Here is a 20841-nt window from a genome sequence, read left to right on the forward strand (position 1 = left end):
TAGTTACTCTAATTTAAGTTCCGACTAGAATCTTTGTCATAATGCACTATCAAAATGAACAAGTTCAAGAAGTGGAATATAAGATAAACTTATCCTAAGTAATACACAGAATAGGATATATAAATTTTCTATCATTATTAGTTAGGATTCTGACAAATGAACAAAATCAAAAAAGTAATGTCGATTTTCTAACAACATGCTTAGCCCTGGGGACATAGTATCAGTCTCCTTTAAATGAAATGTTAATATGAACTTTCTGTAAACTCATGTTTCCAAAGCCTTTAAAATAGATAGTAAATAGTTCAGGATACCTTTCTGTAGCTTTGAAGTGCTTACTTTACTACCTTACATAAGATGGGGACAAAGGCTTGACTTTAAAAAAAATCTCCAAAATCTTACCAAATTTAAGATATTTAATGTAAACTTTCCAATTTGTCTCATATTTACTTGTTTCATTTTTTTGAACAAATAATAGATAAATTATATTAGTTTGATAAAAATCAAGCAGTGATTGGTAAAGATCTTTTTTGGTATTTAGTTTTCCAGGATTAAGGGCAGAAATAGAGTTAACAGAAACTAAGTTAAACTAAGTTAAGCACATTAAAAGTCCATATAATTAAGTACTCAGGCAGGAATATTTAATTCTAAATAAATTTAAAATTACAAATATGTAAAAAAGCATTTCGCTTTATTAGGATATTTAAAAAGATCTATTGGGAGTTATTTTCCACTTTCTAACCATCAAGTCAGTAATTGCAGTAATGAATAGAGGTCAGATAGGTGTTAGTGTCCTTTAGCACATTTTGGACCTTAGAACAATCCTTTATATATCAACTTTACGATTAGCAAAGCTTTGCAAATTAAAAATCTCTAAATTAATCTTATAAACTTTCTTGGTCCTTAAGGGTAAGAATGTATTTTAGCCAGGTGCCAGTGGCTCACACTTGAAATCCTATCTATTCAAGAGGCTGAGATCTGAGGATCACAGCTCAAAGCCAGCCCAAGCAGGAAAGTCAATGAGACTTATCTCCAATTAACCACCAAAAACGCCAGAAATGGAGCTGTGGCTCAAGTGGTAGAGTGCTAGCCTTGAGTACAAAAGTTCAGGGACAGTGTCCAGGCCCTGAGTTCAAGCCCCAGGACTAGCACCAAAAATAAAAAGAAAGAAGAAAAAAATGTGTTACATCATGAGTGTATTTAAATCGCAGAACATATTTTTTTTTGCTTAGATTTAAGGCTAATTATTTATTATTTAATTACAAGTCTTGCAATGATGAAATAAGGTGTGACTCCATTGTCTTCAATATGACATACTATACATTGTACACCACACTGTCTTCAAGATGACATACTATACATTGTACACCACACTGTCTTCAAGATGACATACTATACATTGTACACCACACTGTCTTCAAGATGACATACGATACATTGTACACTATACAGTTGAAGCCTATGATGCTAACAATTGTTTATCTTACTTGTGGCCTTATCGCTATATCTTAAACTTATTTTTAAAGTAAGCTACAGTTACACGAGCAAGGTAATGAGCACACTTCTCACCCAGCATTGTTGCCTCCCCCTTTGTTTTTAAAGAGCTCAACAGTACACTACACTTCTCCTTTATCAATCGCTATTCTTTTATCACTGATACGGCACTTCTCCCTTCATTTTGAGGACTAGCCGTTTTATTAAATTCAGCAAAACAACAACAACAAAAAATAACTTAAAATGAACTTACCTACTCTTGTTTATATTAAAGTCAGTGGTATACAATGCGCTCTAAACAAGGGTGCCTGGATGATATTTCTATCTTCATTGCTACAATTCCTTTGTCTGTATCTACAACTTGGTCATTTCTTCCATTGTAGAATGGTTATCAATTTTAATATCTCTATGCCTTAAGATGACTACATTTCCAAGTTTCTTACAAGAATATGATGTATTTGGTGTCATTATTGTTATGACTTATGAAAATGGATAATTTCCTTAACTATGCTTAGGAAATCTGGCTCCTGACATATAATCTAAACATTTAAGTGACATTCTGTCACACTTAGCCTGCTTCTTACACACGCTTTCTGTTTGCCTGTCCAGGGCTCCTATGTAAGTTACAGAGGAACACTAATTATAATTGCACTAAAATAATGCCATGACCAGTCATATGTTCCTTCTACTATAGCAAGACTGGACTGCTGTATAAATAAAATTATTTGATCTAAAACCTTCACTTTCCATGTCATAATTAATGCTAACGAGGCAACTTTTAGGGTCAACAACTAGGAAACTCTCTTTCCATACCTTCCCATGCTATTTATATTCAGTGAGGTTATTTTTAAAAGGATAAATCAAGGGTAAGGACTGTAGTTACCTCATAGAAATAATTACTTCCCACATGGCTGACACATACCTGTATTCATCTTTCTATGAGTAATGGTTTCTGTCAGAGAAGCGTACAGGTCATGAAAACACGGAGGATGGAGGACTTCTTCTGCTCCGTGATGGTCACTGTCTTAGGGGTTGTGCTAATCTAACTTTCTGACTTAAAAGCAATCTGGGCAACCGTGAGAATTTTCAGACATATGGGAATGCACCATACATTTAAAAAATTATCTGTGTTTACTCAGGTGCTAGTGGCTCATGCCTGTAATACTAGCTATCCATTCAAGAGGCTGAGTGGGGTCCAGGAGACTCTGATCTCCCACTGGCTGGTAAAAAGCCACAGGGATGTGGCTTACGTGGTACAGTGACAGCGTTGAGTAAAAATCACCAGGTGCGGGTATAAGGCCCTGAGTTGAGTGTCAGCACATGTGTACAAAAAAGATCATCTGGGCCAGGCTCATGCCAGCAATCCTAGCTACTCAGGAGGCTGAGATCTGAGGATCACGGTTCAAAGCCAGCCAGGCTGGAAAGTCCGTGTGAGACTCTTATCTCCAATGGACCACCAGAAAACCAGAAGTAGAGTTGTGGCTCACGGGGTAGAACGCTAGCTTTGAGCTAGGGACAGTGCCCAGGCTCAGAGTTCAAGCCCCATGGGTACATGCAATAATCATCTGCCTACTGAGTAATTTCAAAGCCAGTGACTGGTGGTTTCCAGGGTGCCGGCCGGGAAGCATGGGATTCCATGGCGCCTGCCTGGACAGGGGCAGCCACGGCAAGCGGCCAGGGCAGCTCCTGTGTTCCTCATCATGTTCACTGAGAATGAAGTAACTTTACAATAGTGTAGTATTTGCAAAGGCCTTGACAACCGAACCTTAAAAATGCTAGAGGACTTTTTAATAATCGCTGTTTATTTATTACCCCAAGTAAGATCTCAGGATGTGGTTTGAAACGGTAAGGAAAACATCAATTTCCAACTTTTTTTTTTTTCTTCTGGTGCTGGGGCTTGAACACGGGACTTTGCACATGCTAAACATGTGCTCTATGTCGAGCTGCATCCCTCTGAAAGATGTCAACTTTAAGTTACTGGTGCAACATAAAACTCACCTGCCTATCTATCTATCTGTGTCCCTACAAGCCTCTCCTGTCTTTTCCATGGGAAGGGCTCTCAATTACCCACTTGATATTGTCTTCACAAACAGAGATTCCTTTTTACGATTCTTTTGTCTTTTTAATTTCTGATAGGCCAGTACAAAATTACCTTGTTTTTGCCGGGATAAACCTGAAATATTAAGAATTTACAGAAAAGTGAGATGTATCAACTTGAGATACAATTATTCTAAAGTTAAATAAACAAAATAGCCATGTATACTTAAAGGCATGCAACATTCCTTAAGACAGAATGCTGAAGAGACTTGGGAAATTACTGTCTATGATCCTGTTTAAATGACTAATGGTGGTGGAAAACTCCTGTAAGCTCAGCTACTTTAGAGGGAAGATAGCAAAAAGGGTGGGAAAAAAGGTGAAAAACACGATATATTATCCCCCAAATAACTGTAAACCCAAGAGGACTACAGGCATGGGTCAGAAAGGTGGTAGGAAGTCCTAGCGGATATGAAGTCCCTTCTGCCAGTTCAAATCTGAGTACCACCACATATCACACTAGTACCCTATGAAAAACTAATTACTTAAGATCTTCAAAGGTAATAAAAAAGGGCTAGGAATGTGGTTGAGTGCTTGCCTAGCATGCATGAAGCTCCGGGTTCGATTCTTTAGTAGCACATACACAGAAAAAGCTGGAAGTGGCGCTGTGGCTCAAGTGGTAGAGTGCTAGCCTTGAGCAAAAGCAGCTCAGGGACAGTGCCCAGGCCCAGAGTTCAAGCCCAGGGCTGATTTTGTTTTTAAAGGCATTTGCTCATTATGCCTCTGTAGTCTGAGACACAAAAACATGTAGCTTTTACGTAAAAACCAACATAGACATAGACAAAACTTCATCTATACCCAAAGGAACAGTACAAATATAGTTTTAGAAGTTACTGAATTTTACTACTATTCTTCTCAAACAGTAAAACCACTAGCACTGAAGTACATTGTATTAGAGTGCCACACTTATCTCTAAAGCAGGTCTGCGTTCTCTCTCATTCACAGAAGTACTGAGCAGCTGTGAGAATACCAACTAATGCCTCAAATTCCTGCAGGCAGCTTTTACATCATAATCCACAGCTGATCCTTTAGACTCCAGACTGGCCCCCATTCTAGGGTAGCCACCAATAGTGACGAAGCCTGTGTCTTCGTAACCACTTTGTGATCTGCAGCTAGCAGCAGCAGGTTGGAAGGGTTCTTCCCTAGCTGTGATGTCGGTCACCTGCTCCTGGGGGACCCTCACACACTCTTCCTCCTCGGTCCTGCCCGGTGTGTATTACCCACCTATCTGTGTAAACCTTCTGAGCATGAGATGGGAGGCACAGAAATCAGTATTTACAAACAAGCTTTTAGATACCATGGCTCTCCCAAACCCCATGGCTATTTTTCATTTTGTAGGATAGTAGTGTTTTTTGGGGGGGGGCGGGGGGTCAGTCATAGAGCTTGAACTCTGGGCCTGGGCGCTGTCCCTGAGCTTATCAGCTCAAAGTGAGCGCTCTACCACTTGACCAACACACAGCGCCACTTCTGGTTTTCTGAGTGGTTAATTGGAGATAAGAGTCTCACAGACTTTCCTGCCAGGGCTGGCTTTGAATGGTGATCCTCACATCTCAGCCTCCTGAGTAGCTGGGATGGCAGGTGTGAGCCACTCGCACCCAGCACTAGTGCATTTTTAAAGGGGATATCTCCATGACCAAGGCACGGGAGCTTCTGTCTGGACTGATTAATTCATACTGATTATTGGTGCAACCATCTAAACTCTAGTCAATTACGAAAACATCAGAGTGCAGTGATTTACGAGTTGTTCACATAATTTAAGAAGTTATATTTCTCATGTTGAAAACAAACTTTACAACTTGGGGGGGGGAGGACTGGGTGGGGAGGGGAGGGAGGATGGGAAGGGATGGGAAGGGTAAACAAAGGAGGAGGCTACAATACTTGATAAGAAATGTACTGACTATCTTGCCCATGTAATTGTAACCCGTCTGTACAGTATTTTCACAATTAAAAAAAATTAAAAAAAAGAAGTTATATTTCAAAAGTAATGCAATTCTTTGTCAAACTTTTCATTTCTTGACTTAAAATGGCAGAAAACCTTAATCTATGTCATTAAAGAACACTTACCATAATATCTAATTAGTCTTTTTCTCATAAAAATAATTTATGTTTCTGTAACAGAAGTTAATAAAAAGACCACATTCCATGTAGTAGGCTTTTAAATATAACATGGTATTCTTTTCTAAAGGCCATTAATTGTTTCTTCTAAAAATTACTCAAAATTAAAAAAGTCCTTAAGATACCTATTCTACTGGCTGTACATACACCCATGCACATATGGATTTATTTTACTCAAGATGTGAGAATAACATCAATTTGGCAGGAACAGGTAAAAGATTACTGATGTTCAAGTGCTAATGTCAGAATTAATTCATTTTCTAACCCTGGTAATACTCAATAACCTTCAATACTACAAAAATCCAAGCAAGATGAACTAAAGACTAACAAAAGAGGCCTGAATGTGTGTTTGGAACTGTATTTTAACACCAACTCCAGGCTCCTCAAAGGCCAGGAGACACGTCCTCAGCGCTGTGCGAGTCCCTAGATCCCACCCCAGTGTCTGCCACATTTGCAAGCTAGCCAGAGCAATGCTGAGTGAAATTATGTAAATTCTAAATGTTCTATTCATCTTTCTGCATGAAGAGTTAGAATTTCAAATGCAATTCCAAGAAAAGATTCTTGGGGGGGGGGAGTAATATTTGAGCTGCCCATTTGGAGTGGGAAGGCTATTCAAGCTAATCACAAAGGTCACAAAGTGAAAAGGACTCTTGTTGAATGAGAAAGAAAAGAAGCCTAGAAGAGTTAATATACGCAACTGGGGTATTTGTGACACTGGAGGACAAGGTAAGAGTCAAACAATGCAGTACCCTAGGTGGAACAGAGGAAGAATTCTATGTCTTATTACATGCACATGTTTTATGATCCAATTTGAGTCAGTCTACAAAGGCAAACAGCCGGACGTGTGAGTGCTCCACTACTGAGGAGAAGGCAATGGCAGAGAAGAGGTTAGACTCAGGGAAGCTTCCTCAGCCGACCACGTAACGGGAGGAGCAAGGGAGCAAGTCAGATCATTGTATGGAATGTTCAGCTGACAGGCGAGCCAGGGAGTGTGGTGCTCAGAGACAAACACAGCCGAAAACAAGCTACGGACAGCCTAGCGAGCCATGGTGCTCGGGCAGATCCTACAGGCTGGTGGGTAGTTAGAAAGCAGGAGGCCCTCCTAAGACGTATGGCTACAGAACAACTGGCACTCAAACGGTGCCAAGAGGAGGAATGGCTGGCGGAGAAGGACCGAAAGCTCAGGAGAAAGGTCAGGAAAGTGGTGCATTGAAGAGCTGAAAGCAGACTTTCAAAGGCAGGGCTTGGACAACCGTGTCAGACACAGCTGGGAGTTACAGATGGAGCCGTCCATCCCTTGGAGGCTGAAGAGAAGTCTGTAGAAAGGCTTCCCGTGGGGAAGGAAGAAATGGGCAGCAGCTGGAACGCAACGTGGGCCCAAAGACAAACTCTGGGGACTCCAAGTGATGTCTGCATGCTGCGGGAATGGCCCAGTCGAGGGGCAGGAGGGCGGCATGGAGCAGAGAGACGCCGGGCTGGATAGCTGGAGCCAAGGACACTTCATTCACTGTAACCCAGGGAAAAAGAAAAGGAGGATAACCTTCACTTACATGTGTGCTCAGAATGAGTGTAGGAGTGGGTGACAGGAAGATAATCTTGAGCAAACTGTATATTTCCCTAAATTTGTTTCCTTAACAATGTCTTCATTCAGTTGTGAAGATTAAAGTTGTGCTCACTAAATACACTGTAATCCATGTTACCACCACTATTGCTGATCATACCTCCAACTGTGGACAGATCTGATAATACAATAAGAATAAAGATTAAGTCCGTATGACAATGTGGCCAGCCTTGTTCCTAACTCCTTTTCAATAATTTCATTTAAAACTGTACTGAACTGCTTATGTTCCAAAAGCATAAAAATCTTTGTTTCACTGAAGATTTATGTTTTTTTTAAAGGACCACAAAACTGAAAAAAAAAACCAACTAATGTTATTTTGTACAGAAAATTCCTGTGAATATTCAAGTCCAGAATTTTGAATTTGAACTTGCAGGAAAAAACAGCCTACTGACCAGCCTGCCAGATACAGTCTAAAATTTTGTTTTAACCACTAAAAAAAACATATAAACAATCACAGGCTTTTTTTTTTCAAACAATAATTCTAAGAGTACAAGCTCCAATTTTAAGATAAAACATTTCTACACAGTACTACATTTCTCCTGAGTACTTTCTAGAAAGGTCAAGATCCTCAATACTATACCTCGCTCTTAAAATGTTCAAAATTCTCCTCTTTCTTACCCTCCTTTCTTACTTGGATAACCAACAGCTTGTATTTTTCCAAAAGTATATCTTCTATTTCATGAAAAATCTCCAATTTAGATGCATTCTCCTAAGTTCTTAATGATTTTAGTGATTGCTTTTACAATAGTTACTTAAGGAGCTGGGAAGGTAGCTCAGCGGTAGAATGCATGCCTTGCAAGCATGAGGCCCTGGGTTCGATTCCTCAGCACCACATAAACAGAAAAAGCCGGAAGTGGCACTGTGGCTCCAGTGGTAGAGTGCTAGCCTTGAGCTGAAGAGCTGAGGGACAGCGCCCAGGCCCAGAGTTCAGGCCCCACGACTGGCAAAAAAACAAAAACAAAAAACAATAGTTACTTAAATCAGTAAATGGGTATGATACACATTGACTTATCCCATCATTTTGATTGTTATGAGAAAGGAAATGATTTAAGTTTGTGAATTAGATGGCTAAAGCCTTAACTGTAACTTCAGGGGTGAGAAACTAGAAACTGGATTCTTTAAAAGATATTTTATTCAATAATATTTCATATTTATATATGTAAATATGATCCATATAAATGCAAAAAAATATGTATTTTGGCTGCCATCCAAAATGACCTCTTGAGAAAGTCTCCAAATTTCTTGACAAAACTAAGTCACTAAATTTTAATTACCAGAAAAAAGAAAAAGTATAAATGAAAAATAATTCAATATATATATTGAATCAAATAATAAATGATTAATGGGAGAGATCTGATTACAACAGGAAGAAAATAGATTTTTTGTACTTTACCATAAGGGATGTATATAGTAATGTAAAATCAGCTTATGTGTGCTTTGAAATTTCATTTATTAAATAGATATTTGTAACATTTCCTCCAAATGTAGGGCCCTATTTTTCCTTTAAGAATAGCTCTCTTACAGGGCTGGGAAGGTGGCTCAGTGGTAGAGCGCTTACCTCACATGCATGAGGCCCTGGGTTCGATTCCTTAGCACCACATAAGCAGAAAAAAACCAGAAGTGGGGCTGTGACTCAAGTGGTAGAGCACTCGCCTTGGGCTGAAGAGCTGAAGAACAGCGCCCAAGCCCACAGTTCAGGCCCAGGACCAACATAAATGGAAAGGATAGCTCTTATAACACGGTAACTACATTTTCTGGAAAACTTCAATTTCTTTTAGATACTATGATATCTTCTCTGTAATCAAAAGTAAAAACAATGTTCTGACCCATTAAATAAATTCAATTAAGTACAAATTTATGTTGAAACTGAACATACCATACCAAGGTCAGAGCAAAGGACTGGATTTTATTTGAAGAGACAACTTCCTGGTTGGAGTCTTCAGGGTAGCAGGCCTGTAGTCTGCCCACCCTGCCTCACCCTACCGACACCTTCTCCTGCGCATTACTAACGTTCTGAATTTCCTTTCCAGGTTGCCCTTGGACCACCTGACTCAATGAAGCAGCTCACTTGAAAAGGAGGAAAGTTCAATACAGAGATTACGCTGACTGCACTGTCCTCACGCATCGTAACTGAAAGTCTGCAAAGGTGCAGCTGACTGTGGTTTGGTATTTAACAACATGCCATCAGTGAGGGGGGGGGATTGTATTCTCATTAACTGCTGCAGATTTACTGCAGTGAAAAAGGGCTGTGTAACCCGAGAGGTGACAGTACAGAAAGATCAAAGCCAGGGACTGGAAACTAAATAAACCCTCTGGCTACTTCCTGCAAGGAAAATTCACTTTGGCAATGTAAAGCAGAGCCCAGTTAAAACCTCCTCTCAGCTTTATGAGCTGTCACAGCAGCCCAAGTGGTTTGGACCAGCTGAGTTCAGAACATTATAGTTCCTTGTTTTTGTCTCAGATACTTCTATAAGGAGTTTTATAGACTACCCCTCCTTAAAACACACCAACAAAAAAACTCTTAGTTGAAACGGAGAGGGCAACCACGAAACTTATTAAAGCAGGCAGGTCTTCATTTGCACATTCCTTTCTCATTTACTACAGCTCAACATTTTACTCGTAGATTTACTTGGCAATATAAATTTACTTTAATAATTCACCTACAATCCGTACAATTCTTGTTCAAACTAAGTGCAAATGAGTTTACACTGCCCATATGGCTCAGGTGAGGGCTGAGTCATTTGTAGCAGCACATCTTCAATGGCTATGGGCAGTACAGAATGGGAATTAATTACTATTATGTTTAAAAATGGATAGGCCCTAAGTTTCAGCTGTTTTTAAACAATATTTAAGAAAATATATTGGGTTTTACGTTTTCTACATAAAAAATTAACAATTGTTCATAAATACGTAAGCCACACTGAAACACCCGTGGGCTAGAATCAATCTATCTTAAATTAGGAAATACTTTTCACTTATAGAGTCAGTTTCGTGTCACTGACTCCAGACTTGGAGGAACAAAAGGCGGTGTGCTCCGTGTGCTCTACTCCTCTCATTTTCTTGGAGGGAGGCAGTGCTCATTAACCTACAACATAACCAAGTGCTAGTTTCACTACGATAGAAATAAGCAAGTCTATAAGGTAAAATCCCATATATATATATATATATATGTGTATATATATATATATGTATACACACACACATATACACATATGTTCTTACTTAAACACATATATTTAAGTAAGAGCATGTCCTAGGTCAAATGTATCACAAGGGCATTCATCTTTGCGTTATTTTCCTCTTACACTTATTCCTCCAGTTTTGGAAAACAGAGGTCCCTGTGTAGCCCAAGTGTACATTAAAATGGAGATCCTCTGACCTCGGTCTCCTGAGTGTTGGGGTTACAGGAATGAACCACCATAGCCAGCTAAATTTAAAACTAACTCTTCTATCTCTACAGCCAACAAAAACGTATGAACTTAACACTAGATAATATTCTTAAGTGGTGGTGAGTTAAGTAACTGACTGGGAAGTCATCACTGGGTTAACTACTCTGTTATTCCTTCTAGTATAAAGGTACACCAAGATCAAGGTCAAAACAACTGTATGGAATCTGGTCATACTCACGTTATTTTATCTACAGATTCAGTCACACTGAACTTCGTCTCCTAAAGTCCTAATAAAACGATAATGAATTAGGTTTTCATTGGGAGTATCTTTGGATTTATACACAGCTATCCTGTGTGCTTCCAGAAATACTGCTTAGATTAACAGGTCAAAAATTAACACCAAGTTGATGAGGGCCGACCTGTTGCCAAAAACTTCTCAGGCTTCTAATAAATCTCTAAAGGAAAGTAAATAACTGAAAATACGTTTCCAAGTTTGGACTATAACTTCTCTAGGATTATAAAACATCATCCCAAGTTTCCAGCATCCTAAGACTTGGTTTTTTTTGGCTTGTATTTCTATATTTCAGTGAAGTTTATAGTTTGCTAATGCTTATGTGTGATAATCTAATAAAATCCGGACTTAAAGGTTATAGGCCCAATTTACTAGTAAAACCTTAATTCAATTCTCCTTGGGAAACACAAATCATTAGTGTCTAAGTCGTAGAAATGAGTTGCCTTGCCTTTTCAATGCTAGAAAGAACATGTCTTGATGAAAGGTCTCAATAAGACAACAAGTGAAATTAACATTATGCAGCCCATGAGCATTTCTGTAATAGCACAAAACAACAGCGTCGTGCTGGCATGCTTTCTGTGAGTTAACTGGCTGAGTGAGCAGCCATTTCTCCTTCCACCCAGAGATACTCGCGCTCATTTTATTTTCAATCTTTATACAACTGGATTTAATCTGCAGAGAAGTTAGTGAATTAACCAGAGATTTTAAAGGTAGTAAACAACTTAACGTGTCAATAAATTCTTTGCTGCTTCCTCCAAGCAAACATAGAGAACCAATTTGTAGCAAACTAAATCAAATATATTAAAGCAAAACAGGTAGACAATCTGTCATGTTGCAACAAAAGGCTACATAGCTTACTGTAATTTTTGATAAAATTCACTCTAAGCTTCCTACAGCCCACTGAGGCAGTGATGATCTAATACAAAGAGTACTGCCTCTTACCAAGCGTAAAGACCTCAATGTGTTTAGCTATCTGGTTTTAAGCTAGTCTCTGGGCTTTAACTCCCTCATTGTTAAAATTGGGACAGCACTACTTTTTGCTCTACATACTTACATACTTGATCAAATGTGAAACATGAAGACATAAATGTTAAGTAAATCCAGGTTATGATGCTGGTCACACAGATTTAAATGGTTTTAAAAAACCTTACACATTTATTCTTTCAACATTTTAAGAGGTTCTTAGTGCATTCTGTCTAGTTCTTAAATAAGAAAATCATCACGTGTATTTAGGAAAACAAAGCGATTTCACGTAAGGCTCGTGCAAGGTGAACCGTCTCACAATACAAACTCTTCCTTGGGGTTGGGGTATGTCTGCTATCCCAACTACCCATCCGGCAGGGATGAGGATTGCAGTGGGTGGGTAGGAAGGTCAAATCTCACCAACTGCTGGGAGTAGTGGTGCAGACATGAACAGGAGGATCGGACTCCAGGCTGGGCACTGGCCCTTATTCAATAAAACAACAAAATTAAAATGGGTTGGGTTGCTGGCCCAAGGGGTAGAGTGCCTGCCTAGCAAGCATGAGTTCAGACTACTATACCAAAAGCAAACCAAAACAATATGAACCGGAAACCAAAGTTTCTGTTTACTTGCCTTGGTTTGATTCTCATCACGACTGTGTTGTTACATAGACATCATCATTCATGTTCATGTTACCCTGTTTTTAAGTCTAACAGTACAATGGTAACTTCATTACTGTAGGTCTAATTTCCCCTGCCAGATAGATATATACATACACACACACACACACACACACACACACACACACACACACACTTTTTTCTTATGAAAGGCTTTTATTCACTTCACAAAAATTTCCCATCCATATCTACTTCATTAATATTGAAGGTATAAAGAACTTGAAATTATTTCTATTGATCAAGGTTAAGCATAGTTAGCATTTATCCCTGGGCCTAAAATAGACATTTATGCGTCTTGTCGCCTGGGACAGTAAGTATAATCCGTAATAGAAGTGCGCACGTCTACATTTCCTGTTTGGTTGTGCTATGACTTAAGCTCAGGATCTTGTGTGGCTGGCAGACTTTCCGCCGCTCGAGCCCCATCCCCATCTTTAGTCATTATCAACATTGTTGTCATTATTATGGTTACTGTTATTTCGCCAATGTTTGAATTCAAGGCTTTGCTCCCATTTGGCTTTTCTTTCCTTCTTGCTAATGGTTGGCACTCTACCAAAAAAAAATCTCTAGCTTTTTGCTGGCTCATTGGGAAAAAAAGTCTTTCAGATTTATCTACGGGAGCTGGCTCTGACCTCAGCCCCCACTGAGGCGGCTGGGATTACTGGCACCGAGTGTGCGCGTTAGCTGCTTCTCAGAGAAGAGCCTTATGTTTCTACTGGGAGCCAGCCTCAGTCTGATCTAAAGGTGTGAGCCACGGGCACCCACTTTGCATTCAAGATTTTCTTAGATAGTCTTGTGCTTGTATTTGAAGGCAGCCTTGGACTGTGAGCCTATTGTATAGAAATGCTTCCTGTGTATCTGGGATCATAGCTACAACCATCATGCTCAGCTTGCCCGGGCCGACCTCCTGATCTTCACTTACTTAGTCTGGATTACAGGCATGTACTGCCTAGATTCTTTTAAACAGACGCATATGCACTCTGTCTGAAATAGAGGAATTTAAAACATTCAACAGGACCTTGTTGTTAATACCCACCCCAACGCTCTGCTCTGTGTGTTTTAGTCCTGGTTTAACAAAATCCTATTTAAACAGCTTTGCAAACATCCCAATCTCGACCCTGTAAGAACAAGCAGTAGGGACCAGGCAAATGTGCACATCAAGAACAAAAAGTAAATAAAAGGCTTATCACAAGGTGTTTGGTAAGCTTTGTTCATTGTAATACTGTATTAATATTACTCTTAATAATAGTTGCTCCTTACACTACATAGTTAAGTATAAACTACATAGTTAAGTATAATTAAGTTGGCCTTACAATGTAAGAAATCAGTCTAAATTTTACATGAAGAATTTTAGTCTTAGGAGAAAATGATACATTAACAAAGTTTAGATGAAAATTATTTCTCACAGCTTAATGAATTCAGCATGATTTTGAAACCAACATTTCAACTACAAACTAATGTTTGGAAAGAATGGCAGACAATGGGAGGTATGAATATGTAAGAGGTAAGATGGAGGCCCAGCAGTAATGCACACAAAAAAGGCAAGGTGCAGCTCTCCCAGAAACAGTCAGGCTGGACAAACACAGGGCGCACAAGGACGGCTCAGATGGGCACGCGTCTCCTTCGCTTCTGATCTCAATGCAACAGTCAGCAAGCGACATCACGGTGCCCACCACAAAGAGTGCCAAGCTCTCTGAAAAATATTTTTCAAAGTCCCAAGGAAACCTAAGCAGACTCTGCAACTTTTTCCCAGTTTATGAAAATTGGATTCCTATAAAAGAAAAATGGACCATTTTTACTGCAACAGAAACTGATTTGTTAAAGCTGGAAGCAGTTTAAAAATACTCTTAACATGAGGTTCTTGTTAGTCTTGAAAAGTAAGAGTTATAATAAAAAAGCGGTCCAAAATATGGTATGAATTCATGGTATATAACCAAAAAAAAGTCTTGCTCCTATTATTTTTAATTAGCTTTAATAGCAAGTTCCATTTCACTTTCTAACTCCAGTTCAGACCTGGGGAGGGGAGATTTACACTTGACGTTCTGGACTGGCAGCTCCACGCAGTGCCTTGGAGCCCTAATGCATTTTACATTAGCTTGAAATGTCGGGAAATCCTGGCGCCAAGAGGTTCAAACCAATAGTGACACATGCCTAAGGCCCAGGACCCGCTGTCCAGCTGCCAGTGTCTATTTTATCTTGCAGACTGGATGGATGAGTTTAGCAGTCCTCACTGTTTCCGATTAAACTGTCTGGCTAGATTACCAAAAGGTGGGCTTTCAGATTACGAAGGGGCCTTGACGTGGATTTGGGGAAAACACCAATTTGAACTGTTAAACACTTCTCTGAATCTGGCTTGATTTCTCAGAGTTTCAGACATTTGTCTTAATACTTACTAAACTTTAAACACTTTATGGAAAACAATTTTTGTAAAAAAGTCCTGACATACAAATTTATTCATTAGCTTGCAGGAATGGGAGATCATCCACTCAAGTAGAAATATTTTGGGAAAAAAACCAAGGCAGAAGTGGCGCCTGGCACTCTGGTGCTGTTTCACATTTCTTCCACATCCAGCTGTCAGTCAGACCCCTGAAGACAGCAGTGGTGGTGGCGCTTCACCTTTCATACAGTAACCTGCTATTGTGCTCCCCAGACAACCTGGTAGGCCTTAGTTATCAAAGACATATGATAAAGCAGGGAAAGAATCTGTAAATCATCTGGGCCATTTTCCCTGATTTCAATGACACATTATACTTGCATACACACAGACACACACACACACAGATACACATAAAAAGCCTCCACATGAACAACATTTTCTTGTTTTAGAGGGATTTAGACAACCAGTTTTTTAATATTTAAAATTCGGTTTAAGACTTACTCTTTCACAGTCTTAATTTTTTATGGTGTCTATCTAGTCTGCTTATTCTCATCTTCAAAGTGGAGATAAAGAATAGAGTTCAACAACTTTTGCTTAAAGAACTTACCATTTAACAATGCTCATGCAAATGTAACCCCTCTGTACAGCATTTTTACAATAAAAAGCATACAAAAAATAAAAAAAGAACATTTCCTGAAAAAATATTCCTATTTTAAAATCAGTTAAAGTGGAGAAATTAAAAAATAATGTATTGAATCAATTTTATTTGATCTAATGAGCTCTGAATTTATCCATTGAATCTTAGAAGCTGCAAGTCAACCATCCGTTTAAAATATCTGACATATTATACAGCAACACTGTCATACTAAAATGTGAATAATTATGTATCAATTTAAAATACTTTAAATCTCTGCATAATTAAAAGATATGTCAAACTTAGTGGCGCCGTAGTTCAAGTGGTAGAGCGCTCGCCTTGAGTTGAAGAGCTGAGGGACAACGCCCAGGCCCAGAGTTCAAGCCCCATGACCGACAAAAAAAAAAAAGATATGCCAAACTTAAAAATCCATGATTGGTGAGTATCAAGAATATCATATAAAACCCAGTAAAGAGAGAATCCTAAATATTAAAAAAATGGAATAAATAAAAAGGGAAACAAATCCAGAATAATAAAGCAAAATGTGGAAAAGAACAAGCAGACCGCCAGCTGTATCTCTGTATCTCTACAGACACAATGTAGAATCTCACTTCATTTGATTTATTACCTAAAAGTTTGGGGAAGTTCATTGCATATTACTTCTTCTGAAAATAAAAAAGTAGGAAAGTTATGTGATTTAAGGCCTGAAAAAGTATAAAAGTCAAAAGATGAAAGACTTCACTTTCTCAAAGGGAGGTGCTTTTTTTTTTTTTTTGGTTTGTTTTCAGAACAGTCCTGGGGTTTGAACTCTGGGCCTGGGTCCCGTTCCTCAGCAATTTAGCTCAAGGGTGGTGCTCTACCACTTGAGCCACAGCCCCACTTCTGGTTTTCTGAGTGGTTTATTGTAGATAAGAGTCTCATGGACTTTTCCTGCCTGGGCTGGCTTTGAACTGTGATCCCCAGATCTAGGATTACAGGTGTGAGTCAGCGGCACCCAGCTACTTACAGCTGTTTTGAGTAGCTTATTGGAGATAAGAGTTTCATGGACTCTCTTGCGTAGGCTGGCTTTCAACTGCAATCTTCAAATCTCAGCCTCCTGAGTAGCTAGGATTGTAGGTATAAGCCACCGACACCTAGCAGGATGTACTCTTTAAAAAAATTCCCTCATAAAAAATAATAAGTAGAACTTCACACTCTTGATTTGAAAAAGTCTAGAATATCTTTTATTAACTAACTTTTTAAGTGTGCATTACTGTCATGTATCTTTTATAAAGTATAAGAAGCTACTTATATATTCTTAACTTTGAAATAAACAGAATTTGTAAAAGTGTTTTCTCAAATTCATTGAAAATAATCAACAGAAACAGAAACAAATGACTCTTCAAAATAACCCAGTCACTAAACCTATGTGTTTCAAGCGTTTTTTTTTATCATTTGGGAAGAACGGTCATTCTTTTTTTTTTTTTTTTTTTGGGTCCAGTCATGGGGCCTGAACTCTGGGCCTGGGCGCTGTCCCTCAGCTCTTCAGCTCAAGGCGAGCGCTCTACCACTTGAGCCACAGCACCACTTCCAGCTTTTTTTATTTTGCTTATGTGGTGCTGAGGAATTGAACCCAGGGCCTCAGGCATGCAAGGCAAGTGCTCTACCACTGAGCCACCTTCCCAGACCCAGAATGGTCATTCTTAAAATGACCATTTTTAAAAACTAGAAATAAAAGATTTTGCTGAATTGGGTTTACAAGATTATTATTTTGCATAGTATTTAAAAATGTGTATTAAGTTTTAATTGTTTTAGACAAAGTCTTACCATGTATCCCAAGTTGGTCTCCAATTCACCCACCCTGCCTCAGGCCCCCCCCCCCCCCCACTGCTGGGATTAGAGTTCTGAGCCACCATATCCAGTGCTGCATTTGATTTCAGTGGAAATGTTCAGCTTCCTTAAACTCACACACTCATATTGAAGACATGAAACTAGCTGAGCTGGTTCGCAACTCTGACCCCAGCCCTGGAGAGGTTAGAGAAGTAGACTGTCGGTGTGAGACCAAGGGCGAGTTCCAGACCAGCCTGAGCTATCGACTCTCTCTCCAAAGAAAACAGAAAGCAAACCTTCACATAGGTAGTTAGTAGCAGTCTGTTTTCTTTAGGTGGAAATGTTTACAAGATTTGTAAAAACACTGTTTGGTTCACAGTGAAATCAAGTGAGAGCATAGTAATTATAATGGCTGGATAATCTTACAAATGCTACAAGCAAAATTCTGATATTTTCTTTTTTCAACTGTTTCAGAAAACACTATACAATGAATTATCGCATGATATACAGCTAAGTAACTACACCATATAGCCAGAAACACCAGAAGCAATTAAAAGCCATATGGTTTTTAGTTTTCAACCATAGTTTGCTTTTATTTTTTGAGGCAAGAATGTCTTACAGTGATGATTCACTGTACTGATAAAACTATTTATCGAGCGTTTTGCTTTTTTTTTTTAAATTGAAAAGCCACTACAGGAGACTGAGCTATACATTTCAGTTAATACTCCTAATGTTTTCCCATCACTTTCTCAAACTTTGGGTCATGATCTTGAGTGAATTGTGAAATCAACTTAATGAGTTGAAATCCATATTTAAAAATGCAATCAAACTAACACTGTACATTATAGATAGCAAGAGTATCATTTAAAGAAAATTTTCTTCTACATAGACATATACACAAGTGTACACATACACACATGTATGTAAAAAGTATATATGTGTACACTATGTGGAGAATAAAAAGCACTTCTTTTAATATAGTCAGTGATAAATAAGCTTACAAGTCACAACCATATATTTTTGTTTCTTCCAGCATTTTATACTGGAAAAACCATAAACTTTGGTGACTTATAGATCTGAGTTCAAATCATAACACTTCTATCATAACACTTATGTTTCTTGACTGCTTTGGTTTTTTTCTTGTGTGGGTTCTGGGGCTTAGACTCAGGGCCTGGGGACTAGTGCTCTACCACTTGAGCCACAGCTCCATCACAGCTTTGGTGGTTAATTGGAGGTAAGAGTCTCATGGACTGGCCTGTGTGGGCTGGCTTTGAACTCCAATCCTTGGGTCTTAGCCCCCTGAGTAGCTAGAATTACAGGCATAAGCCACTGGTACCTGGCTAACTTAAAATTTTAGAGCCTTGATTTTTCATCCCTAAGAGATATAATTCTTGATTTAAAACATTGTTGTAGGGGCTGTGAAGGGGGCTCAGTGGTAGAGTATTTGCCTCGCATGCACCAGGCCCTGGGTTTGATTCCTTTGCACCACATAAGCAGAAAAGAGCCAGAAGTGGCACTGTGGCTCAAGTGGTAGAGCGCTAGCCTTGAGCTGAAGAGCTGAGGGACAGCGTCCAGGCCCAGAGTTCAGCCCCCATGACCAACAAAGCAAAACACAAAACATTGTTGTACACATTAAAATTAAAGAGATGATAATATATAAAACACATTATATCTGACAGACAATCAATAATGGTTGAAGAAATTATAACTGCAATTGAATTTAAATAATTATTAAAAGTGATCATTAAAGGTTAAATTGCATTTATCACATTTTATCATTCATTTAAAAACACATTAATGAATGGATCTCCTAAACAGAAAATAGCTTATACTAATAAAAATAGCATTTTAAAAGCAGAATAGTTTGAATTAGAAAAGTAAGCTTCAGGAAAAGATTATATCTATTATATTAGATAATATGAAATATCAACTATCAAGCCTAAATTAAAATACTAATAGGTATAATATAAAGAGGAAATACTGTTTATATTTTTTGGCAAATTAAGAAGTCTTTAACTCTATGAGGAATGAAGCATGGAGGAAACTGCATTTTTTTATTTATCTTTTTTTTTTTTCAGTCATGGGGTTGAACTCAGGGGCTGCAAACAGCTTTTTTGCTCAAGGCTAGCACTCTACCACTTTGAGCCACAGTGCCACTTCTAGTTTTCTGGTAGTTAACTGGGGATAAGAATCTCACAGACTGTCCTGCCCAGACCATCTTTGAACTGCGATCCTCAGATCTTAGTCTTCTGAATAGCTAGGATTACAGGTGAGCCACCAGCCCGTAGCAATGGAACCATATTTTAACTACACAACAACGCTGGCCTGTCAGATATTTGTCCTGAAATACTTTACTTGAATGCCCTCTACAGCAGAAAAGTCATCAATTTAAAGCATTAACTTTTCTGCATAGTGACATTTGAACAGTTCTTTTACTATGCCTCTTTGTTCTTGGTGTATGTTTAATTGAAAACATCGAGGAAATAACCTGTATTCAAACTCACCAAGGTCTAGTCTGTTTCAACAGTGTTTCCAAAGTGGTAAAGAATCTGTTCAGATCTGTGATGTCCATTTTTCGCATGGAACTGTGAATTAACTTAAAAGCAAACAAACATGCTCTTGAAGAGTCTGGGTCCCTTTCCACTTTAACGGAAAGGATATAAAAATTGGGAATGAAGAGAATTTTAACTTTTCAAAAACAAAAGAAACACCATACATCTGATTTTTCTTGGAAGTCTTTACCTGCCAGAAAACGCATGCTGCCCAGCCACATCTCCATTCTGAAGGTGATAGTCACTGAAGAAGTCTGGACTTATGGCTCCTTCGGAGGTAATTAATCCATCTAGAAATAAAGTGATAACTAGTAAAGTATATTTGTAAGGAGTAACAAGGAAACGACCCTATCAAACCGAGAGCGGCCTTCAGCGAGGGCCAGAACGTAGAGAGTAGCCTTCATATTTTATACCTAGGCAACCTTCAGTCAGATAGATCAAAAAACTAAACATTAACAAACATACAGTGAAATTTCACCTAAGTAAAATTTTATTCCATGTGTTTTAAAAATCGTGTATTCTACAAAGTTAAATACTTTTTGATGACTTATCTCCATTAAAATCTAAGTTATTATATACTCCTACTTTTAGGACTCCCCATACTAAATGAGTCCATACCATTATGCTTTAGTTTCTTTTTTTTTTAAATTATAAAGTACTTCTGTTCCTAAATTTAAGTCTCTGGTACTGTTTCTCTAATTTAGAGTTACATTATTTCTAATTTGCTCTTATCTAAGAATCTAGATAACTTATTTTTATAGAATCATAAATAAGTTAATAAAAAGGGTCTGAGGGAAAAAAAGATCTATGATCACTTCAGGGCTGTCCT

At 38.5% G+C, this 20841-nt stretch overlaps 1 protein-coding gene across 1 annotated transcript in view; it reads right to left on the reverse strand.

The window, feature by feature from the left end:
* The window catches only part of Kifap3 (kinesin-associated protein 3), a 102897-nt gene that overhangs the window by 10196 nt on the left and 71860 nt on the right, over nucleotides 1-20841 (reverse strand). Inside the window, exon 18 of the mRNA XM_013015552.1 lies at nucleotides 20203-20302. Within this exon, the coding sequence (XP_012871006.1) occupies nucleotides 20203-20302 (100 nt within the window). The remainder of the gene's footprint in view (nucleotides 1-20202; nucleotides 20303-20841) is intronic.

The sequence above is a fragment of the Dipodomys ordii genome, unplaced genomic scaffold (assembly GCF_000151885.1).
Source record: "Dipodomys ordii isolate 6190 unplaced genomic scaffold, Dord_2.0 Scaffold27, whole genome shotgun sequence".
NCBI lineage: Eukaryota > Metazoa > Chordata > Mammalia > Rodentia > Heteromyidae > Dipodomys > Dipodomys ordii.